Source organism: Geospiza fortis, unplaced genomic scaffold (assembly GCF_000277835.1).
Source record: "Geospiza fortis unplaced genomic scaffold, GeoFor_1.0 scaffold120, whole genome shotgun sequence".
Lineage (NCBI taxonomy): Eukaryota > Metazoa > Chordata > Aves > Passeriformes > Thraupidae > Geospiza > Geospiza fortis.
The window spans coordinates 1,660,710-1,676,051 of record NW_005054364.1 but is presented as its reverse complement, the minus strand read 5'-3'; the positions used below and the strand labels follow the sequence as shown (position 1 = coordinate 1,676,051).

At 38.0% G+C, this 15,342-nt stretch overlaps 1 protein-coding gene across 1 annotated transcript in view; it reads right to left on the bottom strand.

The window, feature by feature from the left end:
• Window positions 1-15,342, bottom strand: part of CNTNAP2 (contactin associated protein like 2) — a 1,021,786-nt gene that overhangs the window by 112,961 nt on the left and 893,483 nt on the right. The window contains exon 16 of the mRNA XM_005424150.2: window positions 2,714-2,884. Within this exon, the coding sequence (XP_005424207.1) occupies window positions 2,714-2,884 (171 nt within the window). The remainder of the gene's footprint in view (window positions 1-2,713; window positions 2,885-15,342) is intronic.

Below are 15,342 nucleotides of genomic sequence, written 5' to 3'. Positions count from 1 at the left end.
GATTTGTTTCCCTAATGCATTCACCTAGTGAAGCAAGCTGATTAAAATACTGGGTGCTGTAGAACCTTTCTGTTTATGGTCTATAGAGCTCAGTTTATGCATCATTAACCATGTATTACAGGTGCACACAGCTATTTTACACATAAGGGAAAAGAAAATAAAATTTGTACATGCGGGATGCTGATTTTAACATTTTCCTTTTGGAATGTAAGTAAAAAAGTAAAGAAAAAAAGTAAAGAAATTGAGAACAGGCTTTGTAGGAAGTCATCCTTCCCCAGTGAGAACTGTACCTGTACGAGAAGACAATGAACAGACAAAAGCAATCCACTGGGTGAATCACAACAGCTTTCAGTAAATATGTGGTGATGGTCTTTTCATGTAAAAAGATGGTCTTTTTATGTAAAAAGCCTTTAATACAAAATAGCTGTTCTATTAGAGAGTGTGATAGGTAGCTAAAAATCAGTTTGCCAAAGGAAAGCTTCTTCAGAGTTTGGGGATAATTCTGTAATTACCTTACTGACATAAATTTATGTTCCTATTTAGGAACAAATTCACATATTAATTTTACAGGACTTCTATAAAAAAGAAACAGGCTTAAGAAGCAGCAAAGTTTACTGCAGACCCACGTAAGGTACTTCTGAAATTCTGAAAATTTACTCTTCATTTAAATGAATTGCAGAAAACCATAAGTGCAGACTAGAACAAAAAACACTAAAAAATACGTAAAACAAACATTCATTAATAAATGTGTAATTCAGAAGAGAGGGTGAGTTTCTCTTTATCACTGAACCCACTTTTTCATTTGTGACCTGTAGAACACTTAAGTCACAGGAAGGCCTTTTCCAGAGGCTCTGAAAATTTCAAGCAATAGTCTCCAGAGAAAAAGGGTAGAGTGAATGCAACTATACCAAATGAACTGCTTTTTATTTTTAGCAAATACAGTCTACATAGTTCTTACCGTAGTTTTTCATCTTTTCTTACAGATGATATTTCAAATTCTTCCATCAGGAATTTATAATCTGAAGTTTAGATTCAGGGACATGAGGCAGAGGTTAAATTTATGCATATGTCAGGTCTCAGCAAAGTCAGTGGATCTCAAGCATAGGTTTAATAAGGTTTAAAATGAAAGTCCTGTAAAATGATACTCTGAGCACACTGCCACTTTCTTGAACTGGTACATCTATTCAGCAAGCCACTGCAGCATGATTATTATTTACCCTGAGGTGAGCTCAAAAGAAAATTAGTTGCTGTCAAGTCACCTTTACACACTGATAATATCACTTTTTAGCTAAGTGACCAACAGCATGGTTGGTCTGATTGCAGTGGTTGAGAACACCTTCCATAAAGTAGAAGAGCAAGAAGTTCTGAAGATGCCCACCTCAGCTGACTGTAAGTACTACTTAGATTCAAAGGGAAATTAAAAATAGCTGCCACTTTATTATTAAAAGGCTTTGACCCTTGGTAAAGCAAATAAGACTATTCCCTGTGACTTAACAGGAGCAATTTTGATTCACTGAGGTTGCAGATTAGAGAAATTGGATTAAGCAATGTGAACTAAATTTGTTGTAGAAAGAAAGGGAAAAAAGCCATCCAAATGGAACTTGGCATTTTATTCTTACCTGGAGGGAAAAATTAAATGCATTTTAAAGGAGCCTCTTAGATGTTTCTAAATTTCTACATTCTGATTTGTGTGTTTAAACTTTGTAAAGCATTGAAAATGGCTCTTTGCTTTCAAATTGTGTATGTAAATCACATTGAATCTGCATAAAAGTACAGATTATTTAGGGTCCACAAGCCAACTGCTTCTCTTTCAACATTAATGACTCGCTGACTTTTGTGCTTCAACATTTAGATCTAGGTCCTTGGCATCCATGAGCAGCTCCTGCAGTGAAAGGAAGCACACATGTTTTTCCCAGTGCCCCAGTGCTGGAGTGCAGGGAGGCTGCAATGTACTGCTAGAGGCTGTAATAACAACCACACACAGCACAGAGTGCCTCTCCCTGCTCCTGTTTATGGCAGGGTCAGGGGAGAACAAAGGAGACGTAAAACATGTTTCCCCCTAATTCAACTGCTTCAACTCCACTAAGGAGAATTCAGGCACGGCTGAGGATTTCAGCACCTTCCTTGGAAAGTTTGCCCCTGGGCCATTAAAAATTGTTTGAATAATAAAATTGACTTGCCTCTTGGTGTCATTATACCCTCTTTTTCAGATCAGGAATTTTATTTACAGATAATGCTGATAGAGATTTATTTTATGAGATATTTTATGGCTTTTAAATATCATATGCAAGTTTTCAGCTCTTTGGCTCCTTGCAATGCTGATTAGGATGGTGCCTCTTTTTTCCTTCTTTCCCCTGTTTCCAAAGCAACCATGAAATAAAATAGAAAAGCACACAGAGCCGAAGACATAAATTTTGAAGAAATAATTCTGACATGCAATTTTGAAAGCCCTTTTCAGGTCAGTGTTATTTTTGTAATTGATGTTACCAGTTTTATTTGTCTTCGTATTTTCTCCTCAATAAACAATTCAAATATACTTCAAGTACTCCTTTCACAAAAGGCAACTTGAAAACATGTCAAGCAGCTTGATTTGGAAGCTTTTCCAGGATTTAGACAGCTTGCACATTTTACTAAATGGTGCACATTTTTTAAAAGCTACTATCCAACATAATTCTTCAACTGCCAAGAGCAGTAATAGGAAGCCTATACTTACATTTCAGCTCCAGTTTGATGAAGTCAGTGTTGCCCAGATTCTCAAGAAACACCCCATCTGAGGCTGATGTTTTGAAGTAGAAAGAGATGTCTGCACTGGTTTCCCCTTGGAAGGTGGAGAAGTGGAGGTAAGATGATGAAGTAACAAAAGAAGCTGCGTTCCAGTAATTCCCTGCAGAGGATAGACAGGAAAGACATGTTTCAGTGCTCCCTTGAAGCTATTGGAAAAGTTGTATATTTTAAGGTTCATCTATGCTACGGTGCTGTCTGTGCCGAAGAAAGAACCCCAAGCACCTTGATTCTTGCTCCCTCTGTTTTGTTTTCCTGGGCATGGTGTGTCAGGTTTCAGAAGACAGAGCATGTTAACAGTAAATTTATTTTCAAGCTCTTAATTTATCATATCTAGTCATACTCAAACATTGTTATTAGATGTTTATTATAGTAAGATTATCATAGGAGATCATGACAGAGGGCCAAAACACTAATTTTGTGTCTGCCTCACCTCAGACACATGTTTTGCTTTCATATATTGCTGCATGTGTGACTTACTTGTCTTCAAAATTATTCTACACACCTAGACCCCCTCCTGAAAGTGTAGCCATGTCTATCAGAAATCAATTAATTTAAATCACAGGAAAAATCCAGTAAATGAAGCTAATCAATACAGACACAATTAATATATGCACCTAATAGTCCCCTAGTACATTCCCACTGGAGAAATATAATAATTAATAACGTCCAAGAACTATTACTGTATTTTAGCTAGAATGACAGTAAAATTCAGTGCAAGGTAGTATTACAATGCGAAAAAGAAGTCATGAGATATAAGAGGAGGCAAGATTCTCTTAATAAGAGAGAATCTTATAAGATTCATAAGAGAAGGCTTTGGGGTGACCTAATTGCTGCCTTTCAGTACCCGAAGGGAGGTATAAGAAAGATGGAGAGGGACTTCTTACAAGGGCACACTGTAACAGGGCAAGAGGGAATGGCTTCAAGCTGATATCCAGTAGGTTTAGATTAGATATTAGAAAGAAATTTTTACGGTGATGGTGGTGAGGCACTGGAACAGGTTGCCCAGAAAAGCTGCAGATGCCCCATCCCTGGAAGTGTTCAAGGCCAGGCTGAACAGGATTCTGGGCAACTGGTCTAGTGGAAAGTATCCCTATCCACAGCAGGGATGTAGAAACTAGAAAATCTTTAAGGTCTCTTCCAAGCCAGGCCATGTTATAATGATTCTGTGATGATGATATAGGTGATAGAGTAAGCCAATGACAGACTGAAACAACTCATTCTAGTTCCATCAGAATGCTTATGTATCCAGCTTCAGAAATGTATTAGAATATCACTCATGATGTCATCACAGCTGAATCCTTCGTATTTCAGCTAATAAATACAATACTACTACTTTCCATTCCAGTCCAAAGTCCCAGATATTGGTTTTCCATTGTTTGATTACTGAAGTAAGTGATAATGCTATTATTTGTCTGGTTAGCACTGGATGAATACGAATGAGGGTGGCTGAAGCTTCACAAGATCAGCTGTGATGATATATGGCACTACTGGCCCACATTCATTCCAGAAGTTTTATTATTTGAGTAATTATTAGTCTCTATTCAATTTTAAATTGAACATCTGAATGTTTTTAGGTATAAATAAAAGCATACTATTGCTTCCCATAGTACTATTCCACACCCTCCATTATAATTCTGCCCCTCTCAAGGATTTAGGGTATTTGGAAAAAGAAGCCATTTTCCATTTAGTTCAATGCATCCCAGGAGGAAAATTGTAATTGAGATTTTGTGTGTGTGTATGTGTAAACACACATTTTAGCAGTGAAAATGGGAAGAAATAGGCATTCATGAAACAGGTATGGGTTTGTCAATTAACCAGTTAGGCTAGATCAGCTAGTTTTCAACATGTATTACTATTTACCCTCCTTATACAAATGAGTAATTTCCAGATTGAATGCTAATAATGATTTCTATAGAAATGTCAATAATCTTCATATCATAAACCTGCATGGGCAAGAAATATCTGCTCATTATTTGCAAGGTTGTTCTCTGAAAACATGCCCAGTGCTAAAGCAGCACGGATAAAAAAGGTCTTGAATTTTATTTTCATTCGTGGCCTCAGGTCTCTTTCTCTCTCACTTTTCAAAGTGCTCTCTCAATATTAGGGTTGCTTATGGTCTAGATGCATGAGTGCTTTGTCAATAATCTGTAAATACAGGGTCCAGATGGACTTTGTATAGGCTCTTCCATTTGCAGATGTACCTGGACATCTCTATTTTATTTTCTTAGGACCTACAGATACGCTAGCTGCTGGCAAACCCTCAAAAAAGATTTTACTTTACTGAATAAACTCACATGAAATAATTGGGACTCAGACAAAAAGCCAGGAATATATTAATACAATCTCTGTTCGGGAGCTAATTTAGCTGCCCTGAATAACCTTGTAGAAATGCTTGAATGTCTTTGTAACTTAAATAAGTATTTTAGATCCTAGCTTTACATTCCTTGAATATTACCAAACTTCTTAGCCTAAAATATGAAGAACACATGACAAGTAAAATTGCTGTGAATGTGAGAGCTATAAAATTCAAGTACTCCTGGAGATAAATCTCTCTTCAGCGAGAAAAGTGTCCCAGCCACCTTGCTTCACCAAAAGAGACCAACACAGTGTATTATTATAATTAATATTTCAATAAAGTAAATGAGTAGGACCTGCTATATGAAACAGCTGTATATTTTGCAGCATTGTATTTACATATTTTTAATTATCTTGCAAATGTGAAACCATTAAATGCAATTTGACATAGATGTAGTCTGTAATGCTGGGACGCTGTGGGTTAAATCCTTAACTGTGAGAGTGCATAACCCAGGTACTGGTTTGCCTTTACAGGGTTGTAGTTTTCTGTTGTATGTGACCAGTTGGACATTTCAGAGTTTTTAGCATTGGTATTGTTTATGGATTTATCCAGCAGAGTCCAGCCCTATGGCAAAGATTTCACACCTTTACCGCAGCACACTTGCAAAAAGGACTGCTGCTTCGGAGTGCCACTGCAGGGCCAGATATGCAGGTGGGTTCAGATGGAGCCTTCATCACCTTCTTATTGAAACAAAAGGAATCAATTTTTATTTAGAGCTACATCCAGCCTGCTGAAGAGCTCCATCACTGAGGATTTTACATTTAATTCAAAATGCTACGATTTGACTTTGCAGAAAATCTTGTCTGCAGGTGTTATTTGTGAGAGGATAAATATAAACAATGCAGACAGAATTGGAGAATCTGCACCTTGAGAGAGGCATCTTCAAAGACTATTCATGAGAAATTCCTATGAAGACAGAATCATATTTTTGCACTCTAGTATACATTCATCTCAAATCAATTTAAGGGAAAAAGTCTTTTTATTAAGAATACAATAGAAATGTTTTGCCAAACATAAATAATTATTTTTGTAATAAAATTATATCTTTTGATAAGAAATGGCCTCCCTAAGGAAATACTGTATAAAAATCCACTTTGCACACATTTATTACAGTTTCTTACTAGGAACTTTTATCAGTCACTATGCCTCAAAATTTCTTTGGTACATTGTCACAATTCTTTCCTCAAGTGATTTGAACATATTGATCCTACAGGCATTTTTCTCCCACTTTAGGCTGACAAGCTGTAGATGGAGAAAACTGGGACTGGAACTTAAACAGATAGAGGAATGGCAGGAGGAATATCAGACAGAAGGTGGGAAAGGCAGTTTATTTAGAAAGAAAACTATAAATGATAAGTTTTTAATTTATAAAAACACCAGAGTCTAAAGATGATTTTTATTGTATTATCTGAAATATGACATTATAATTCTACTTTCTTCTTTGAAACCTCAACTATAATTTTGTAATGAAGATCACAGCTCTGTTGTGAAGTTCTGTTGGTTTAAACTCACTTAGTGTTTAAATTTGATTTAAACCAATTAAACAGGTACAGAGCATGCTGCTGTCATGGAAGCACAAATACAAATCAATCAAGACACCAGACAATCCTTTTCAGTTGTTTGAAACTCAAGATAAACGTGGAGATCCCCAAGGCATGGCTGTGTTTTTCATAAAATTGCATGTTTCCTGGTGATGGCAGTAAACCTTAGGACATGGGGCACACAGAGGCAGGAAAGAGAATTGCTGACCAGAGTGCCAGAGGAAACTGCCATGGATGTTTGCCTGGATCCAAGCAGGAATCAGAGCCATAGTTGAGACAGAGGTGCTTCAATGTACCACATAACACTTTGTGATTCTGTTTCAATTTGTGCCAAGGCTGCTCACAACTCTGCCTCTGCTGTGAAAATTAAAACCCAGCTCGTTAAGCTCCTGCAAAACACTCTTACTGCTTTCTCATTAGTTTTCCTAACCCTGAGTTACGGTGTTCTTTGTAATTTGTATGATACAAAAGTGTCACTTCTACTGCTCCAAAAAGACTCAGTCTCAGACAGGTGGCTGCACTATAATTGCAAAGGTATAATTTTTACAAGAGCAGCGATAGTCTGTAGCCACAAGAAACCAGCCCTACTACAAAAGTTAATGAGAAGGGACATCTTAAATTTCAGATAAAAAACTGAACTAAGACTTGAAGATTTTTCCCATGAAGTCCCACCTCAGCGAGAAGGAAGGTGACCCATAATACTGACAGGGACAAACACACTTTGTCCTGAGTTATGCAACGTGAACAGGCATCTTCTAATGTGTGGCAGCTCTGTAACTTGAAAACATAGAGTCACTGGCCTTATAGTAATCAGCCTTTCAGCTTCTTCCTTGCAATATTTTTGTTCAGAGCTCCCTTGCTGGCTCCCATCAATATCTTCTTTCTTAGCATGATTGAAATTCATGCTTTAACACCATCAATTTCACTTTTACATTTAAACCCCATTGAAATGGATAATGGCAATACCAGAACTGTAAAAGACATCAGTGCTTTTAGCCCTGCCAGGCAATCGCACTAGAGAACGAATGCTGCAGTGTCAGGCAGCTCTTATGTATTACAATAGACCAAAAACCTCCAGGGCCCTCATCTGCAGCAAAACAGATTTTCTATCAAAACCATTATGTGAATAAAATGTAAGAATAGTCTTCTATTTCAGAAGAGATGGATGTGTGAATGGAAAACTGTTCTGTGGCACAAAGTAATGGATTGAGATTATCCATACAATTATGCTCAACAAATCAAGTTTGTGGGTTTTTTTTCCTTTCTGCTTTTTCCATTCTGAGATAGGAATTTATGCATGCACACAGAGCAGTTTGGGTATCAGTACAGCAACAATCACACCTTAGACTCAAGTCTTCAGATCCATTTCAGAGTGGAACTGGCTGTAATGAAAACCAAATTTGCTGTTGGACTTTCTATTCGAAAAGTCAAAGAAAATTGGCAGTGTTTCTTGCACTGGGTTGTACTTTATTGTGAAAGATGTAACCATGACCTCAAAGCAGGGCAGGTACTTTTCTGTCATCAGTGCTAATCTTAGGGATGGAGCTGAGATCACAGCTTCAGTCTGAGCTGGAGTGGGGGGGTGCTGGGGAGAGGAGAGGAAGAATGGCAAGTTGTTGGCATTCTCTCCTTTGCTGGGAGGACTATAATGACAGTGGCTTCTTAGTGACTGAAATACCTGCTTGGTGTCATTTTTCATTGTGCTGACATGCTTTTAAACCTTTGTTTTTCTCTGGTCTGCAACTCCATGCCACATCTATTACATTTCACACTACTACATTTACTATATTTAATGCATATATAATTTATTATATATGGTAATTTTTTGCATTTCTTTCATTTTTTTGGTACCCCTAGAATCAGTTTTGACCAGCTCCAGTCCTGAATTTATTTGCTTATTGGTGAGTTGTTCAGAGCCTTGGGGTCCCCTGTATCAGTCAGAGCCCCGTGCCTGTATCCCTTTGCCCAGAATCCTACGTTCCCAGTTTTCAGGACTGCTGAATATATGCCAGTTATGCATTTCTCTGCCCACTGCCATTATCCTTATTGGTCCTGCACCTGAGCCACAACAACGCCACGCACTGCTGCAGGTTGGGGGAGTGCAGCTGGAAAGCTGCTCAGGAGAAAGGGATTGGGGGCTGACAGCCAGATGGATACATGAGCCAGCAGTGTGCCTAGGTGACCAAGGGCATCTTGGCCTGTATCAAGAGTAGTGTGGCCAGTAGGAGTGGGAAAGAGATTGTTTTGCTCAGCACTGGTGAGGTTGCACCTCAAGCACTGTGTCCAGTTCAGTGTCACTCGCTTCAAAAAGGACATTGAGGTGCTGGAGAATGTCCAAAGAGGGCCATGAAGGTGGGGAAGGGTCTAGGAAACATGCCTTATGAAGAGCAGTTGCAGGAAGTGGGGTTGTTTAGCCTGGAGAAAAGGAGGCTCAGGACGGGCTGCCTGAAGGGAACGGTAGTGGAGTCAGGGTCAGTCTCTTCTGGCACATCTTAGGTAAAAGAGTGAGAGGAAATGGCATTAAGTTTTGCCAGGGGAGATTAAGATCGGCTCTTACAAAAGGTGTCGGCATGAGGCACCTGGGGATATGATTTAGGCGATGGTGGTGCTGGACTGACAGTTGGACTGGATGGTCGTGAAGACCCAACCTTGATGATTCTGTGATTACATTAGTCATCAAGATCTAATTCCACAAAAAATAACTACTTTTTGCTATTATCTATATAAAATGGTGTTGTACCATAAGAAGATAAGCAAAGGTAATACAAACTAGGTATAATACTCCTGCCGATTAGGGGGGAAAAAAAAATTTGTTTCATCTAAACAAAGTTTGAGGCAGTGCTCAAAATAGTCCAAGCCTGGCAAGTCTGTGACTTTGAATACTCCCTACCATACCCAAAGACAAACTAGAGATAGCAATAATGTGTTTCTTGGGTTGTGGGTTAACAATTTATCAACATCACAGCAGAATATCACTTGAAAAGAAGCATGTAAATTGCTACTTAATTTAAAATTAAGATGGTAGTGTCCTGATTTACTCAATCCAAACCTGAATCAAGAAAAATAAACCAGAAAGAGCTGCTACACATGATGTTGCCTTAATAGCAAAAAAGTCTTTTGACAACACACAGGAAAAATAATCCCCAAGCAAACAGATGGAGAGTGTATTAGCACTGTATAACAGCAAACTGACTTACCCCCTTTCAGGCTAAATAAAAATATAGGTTAGATTTCAATTTCCAAGCTAAAACTAGCTGTGTATCTTTCAAGAAAGTAACAAATGGCTGGAAGTCCAGAACAAAACCTGCTGAGAATATCAATACATACAGAGATGAGCTCAGAGTTAACAAAACAGAAAACTTAGCACTGCAGTGGTTACTGTCATGTTAAAGACAATTCAGATTTTAAAAGATAAATTCCAGATTGTAGAATTTTTTTTATATTGAGCTTTTTATACCTTGACTTTTTTTTTTTTTTGTATTGACCGTTTAGTCCAAATGCCTGACCACTTTAGAGCTGACCAAAACTTAAATCATGGCTTCAAGAGTGTTGTCCTTAAACACTGACAGGCACAGGACATCAACCACCTCTCCAGAAAGCCAGTTCCAGGGCTTGACCACCTTCCCAGTAAAAAAATGTCCCCATGTCAAGCATGAACTTTCCCTGATGGGTGCAACTTCTAGCCATTCCCATCTGTCCTGGCACAGGGTACCAGGGAGAAGAGCTCAGCACCTCCTTCTTCTGACTCCTGTTTAGTCTCCTGTGAGCCAGCACTCCCAGAACTCTGCAGGGCTGCTCTCGAGACATTTCTCTCCCAGGTTTGTGCCTGACATAGCTCCATAGGGCAGAATCTGGCATTTTGACTTATTAAATTTTATCCCATTAATCAAAGCCTAATGATCCATTCTCTCAGATTCCTCTGCAAGGGTTTTTCTCCCTTAAGAGAGTCAACAGCACCTCCCAGTTTGGTTTAATCAGCAAACTTGCTGATGATGCATTCAACTACTGCATCCAGATTGTTGATAAATATATAACCCCCTCAATCGCTATACTACACCTCAAACTCAAAGTAATTCCTCAAGGCTTCTCTTCTGGAAGTTCATTGCATGCACCTTCTCTGAAAGTGAGATCCTGAAAAGGTTAACTGTCTACTCATTTGGGTGGTGACCTTCCACTGATGCCCTTGCCTCCTCCAGCTATGGGGAGGTTGTTTGGTCTTCACTTACAGACCTTTGCCACCTCTCCTTCTGCATGCCTGCCACTGCTGTGACAATTGTTGACCTCATTACAGAACTTAACGTCTTCTCACGTGGGCCCAAGGTCTAAAGCCCCAAACTCCTTTATGCATAACAAGATACTGAGGAGAGAGTAAGTGTATACATTAGTTCTTTAGAAATTAAAGAGTTCCTTCCCTATTTGGGATCAAATTGAGTTCTCTGGTCAGCAATGAAGGACATAACTTATATTAGCATTGCAGTAAGATGGATAGCAGTTTATCAGCTGTCATTATAAATTATCTGTTTTCATAAAGATTCTCAAGTGACAACAGTTACAAGACACTGATCAATGGATATAAACACAGATGCTAAAGTTTGCTTTACTCTGCCAGTCACTATATTTGCTGAGTGAGGGAAAATGCAATCACATTTATCAGTGAAATGTTGGAGTCAATAAAACAGATTCAGTGATGCAGAAATGTTTCCAGCACCTGCTGTGTTTCCTGCAATCATCTTTGGAAGATCATTTTTCAAAACTCTTGCCTCCTGGTCACAAATCCTAATCACGATACATTCCCTGTCACTCCTGGCATCATTACTTTCATCCATCTAAAGAATGAAAGGTCCTGATCTGGCCTGGTTTACAACCTGGAGCTTTGTAATGCGCTGATAGAGCTTTAATGATGCATGTAAACTGGTGTCCTTTCAGGGGAATTTTTTTAGGCAATAACTGACCTGTAAACACGAGCTTGATCACCACTGTGCCACAGTCAAGGCAGTGTGTAGGAACCCTGCCACGGTGCCAGAATGGTAAACATTAAATACAGGAGCCTGCTGCTGTCCACAAACCTTGTTATTGTGAGGACCTGATCCTCTGTTGTCCCCTATATATTGGTGGGTATTTAGCTGTGCAAAACAATTGTGAAGCTTTCCATCCCCACCTGGTAATGCTGCATAACTACCATATGCTCAGCACACATCTGTGCAAGATGGAAGGCAAAGACACAAGGACAATAATGTAAAAAAAAAAGAATTTTCTTAAGAATTCAGTTCGTCTATGGCACTAAATCTATTCCCTGTGCTGCAGAGGTGAACTGAAGGAAATGGTAGTTCTCTGCTCTCCAGATCCTTGGCAAGGTGTGTGAACAATGAGATGCAGCTCTAGAGCTCTGTAGAGTCAGAGCCATTGCATTGTAATTCACACCATGTGAATTACATGATCCAATATCCATTTCTTCTGCCATTCCCATTTGCTCTTTCTGCCAAGAAGAATGTGCTGGATAATCTTCACACAGTTCTTCCCCTCTAAATTTTCTCATTTTCTCTGCTTAGAGTGACATTTTTGTTCTTATTTGTGGCTTTAAAATCACTTGTGTTTGGCTATGGGTCTGGACTCAGTGTCCTGGCTCTTTGGTCACCTGATTTGTTCTCCTAGTCCAGCTACACTTTCACATTGGAATTTTCTTTTTGGAATTAAAATGTAAGATGTAATTTATTCTTGATGTAGTACACTAACTATTCTTCTTCATGCCATTGATTCCGTTGTTATTGACAGAGATCATGAAATTATTTTGCTTGATCTTCTGTTACTGGATGGATTTCAGAGACTTCTGAACTAAAGCTGAGAATATTTAAGTCACAAGTTATGACTAGGTCCTTTGGGGATTTGTAGCCTTCTAACCTGATGAAACTTACAGCTAAAATAATTTGCTTGAAGTAATCATTTAATTCAGCAGGTGCATTAGTACAGTCATGCTGTTCTACTGCTTATTTGTAGAAATATACTTTTAATGACTTTGTTCATGTCTCAGTTCCCAGTTATTAGTAAGTAGTTCAGATACACATTAAACCTACAGTTGAGTAAAACTGCCTTAATTCTTATGGTGCTGCTCCAGTTTCATGTCACTGTAACATTTTTCCAAGTCCAACTTCCCATATTTTTTTGGTGTGTAGTTTTTATGGACTGTAGCTATTTATACAAGCATTTGCAAAGAATTTGAATTATAGAGATGGACATCGTTTTCTGAATTCAAACAGCTGAGAGCTTAACACCTCCATGGCCTCCCAGTCCTACATTGCTCTAGGAACTGGGAAGAATCACTGGACTCCGTGTTATGGTACCATTCCACCTCAGACACTGGTGCCTTGGCTGGAACATCTGCTCTGCTGTGTGCCGTGGCCCTGGAAATGCTGCTTGATATGCCTATGTTGATATAGACTTTCCCCCTTCTCTCTTTGAAAAAAATGTCTTTGCAAAGCAATTTTACAGTTCATTTCTATATCATCTATGGCAGAGAAACTTTTCACATGACTGCATTTGAGCATTTATTCCATTCCCTGCCTGTTCCTTATCTTTAAAATAACTCATTAAGACTATCACTACGTGCAAATATCTTCCTGTGATCTGACTATGTCAGCAGTATTCTAAATCGAAGAACACAAAAAAAGACTGCCTACAAAATTTAAATTAAAAAATAAAAGTTTCTTAGTCTTAACATTGCCATTAGTGACACTTGCAATAATGTTATCAGAGAGCACACTTATATGGGCAAATGTGGGCTCCCTGTGGAAAGGTAAAATTACTGTAGGAACTGCAGCTCTCCCTCTTCTAACAGGCATTGTCTACTCACACTTCAAATTCCACACAGGTGATGCAAACAAATATATGTAGTGTAATAGCAAATCTAAACCAGAACACTGATGAAAACATTTTAGACTAAATAAGTTTTCATTTGGAGAGAGAAGAGATCTTCTGTTGAACTCCTGTTGCAGCTTAGTGGTAACAGCAATGAGACCAAGAATCTTAAATGTATATATATGTTACAATGCCTTTATATGAATTTAACAACTATTAAACCAATCAGAGTTTGATATGTAACAAAGACTTATACATAGTACATACAATATAAAAATACCAGCTTTACCATAAAAAAATTAATAAATAAAAAAATCTATCACAAATAACCCATGCTAAAGGTTTAACTTCCCCACAGAACCCCTTCCAACCTCAACTATTTTGTGAAAGTATGAACAATGTTTCTAGCTTGCATAAAAATTACAAGAAAAATCAATACAAAAATTGAAATTAAATTAGTATTTTGGAGGGGAAATGGTTTGTGGAAACAAAATATAACTCTACATCTACAGGAGATCTGATTCTGACCTCTTGCAAATCACTTAGACTTAGCTCTACTTTCATGGCATTACACTCAATTTACACAAATCTGAGAATATTTACTCAGTGTTTACTTCCCAAATCTTTTCCATCTCAGCCAAAAGACTATGTAATGAAAGAAAAAAGGGTGTGAAAAAGATGTCTTATAACGAACCAAAGTTCATTCTTTTTATTTTTCTTTCTTTCTTGCTTGCTTGCTTGCCTGCCTGCCTTCCTACCTTTTTTAGTCTTTCCCATCCCAAATGTCTCTCTACTAAACAGTCATCTAGAAATTTGGACTTGTAAAGAGTGTTTCAGCTGGCTTATAACAACAGAAGATTGCAGATAAAAACTGCCTTTAGACATTTTACAAAGCGCGGCACTGAGTGGGAAAAATGTGAACATCTAAAACTAGACTTTCAGAACACAAAAGGAACCCCTTGCAGTGAAGATTTTTATCTGAAATGGAAGGTGACTAGGGGTAAAGGCATTGTGCCATAATTTAGTCATTCTAAATTCAATTTCTTGGCTCTGACATTCTTTGCATACATGACCCTGGCCAAGTTGTTTATGGCTTATGCCTCTAGAGTCCAAGATCTCTGAGGTGAAGAAAATACCATTTCTTTTTTCTCCTTTATAAAGTGTTTTTGAATCTTGATTTTGTAGGACTGTCAACATTTGCAGCGAATTGTGGTTACAATCGTGGGCTGCAAGTGGCAGCATTTCTATTTGAAACAAAGTACAAAACTTGGCTGGAATTTGAACACGCTCCTGTGATACAAGAGTCAACAATAATTTTCCACAAATTTGCTTCTTACTTTCCTCATTATCCAAATGCATTGGTGTTGGATGAAGTCATTCAATGAATGTTAAAATATTTTGAAATTGGAGAACACAATGTGACAACATTATTTATGGATAAAAATATATACATGCATAAATATTAGATCTAGCAACACTTAAAAAGCAAAGATGACAAATATTTTACCATTTGTTTAAAATCAAGTATTTCTTCACAGTGTTTTGTAACCTTGCATGACTGTAATTATCTCACAATGACCAAGATACCTGTCATGGCACCTTATTATGACATTTTTTTCCAATATAAATATAAATAAATGTAATAAGGTTCTTTGATCGTTAATGAATACTGGTGATTTTTACTCAGACTTTGCTTGGCTCAGGCATGCAGCCCAAAGCAGAAGGCTCCTTAGCAATCCTTATATAAGAAAACTAAATAAACATCAGACATGGCAGATCTAAACTTTTTGAAAGGGAACATCACAGTCA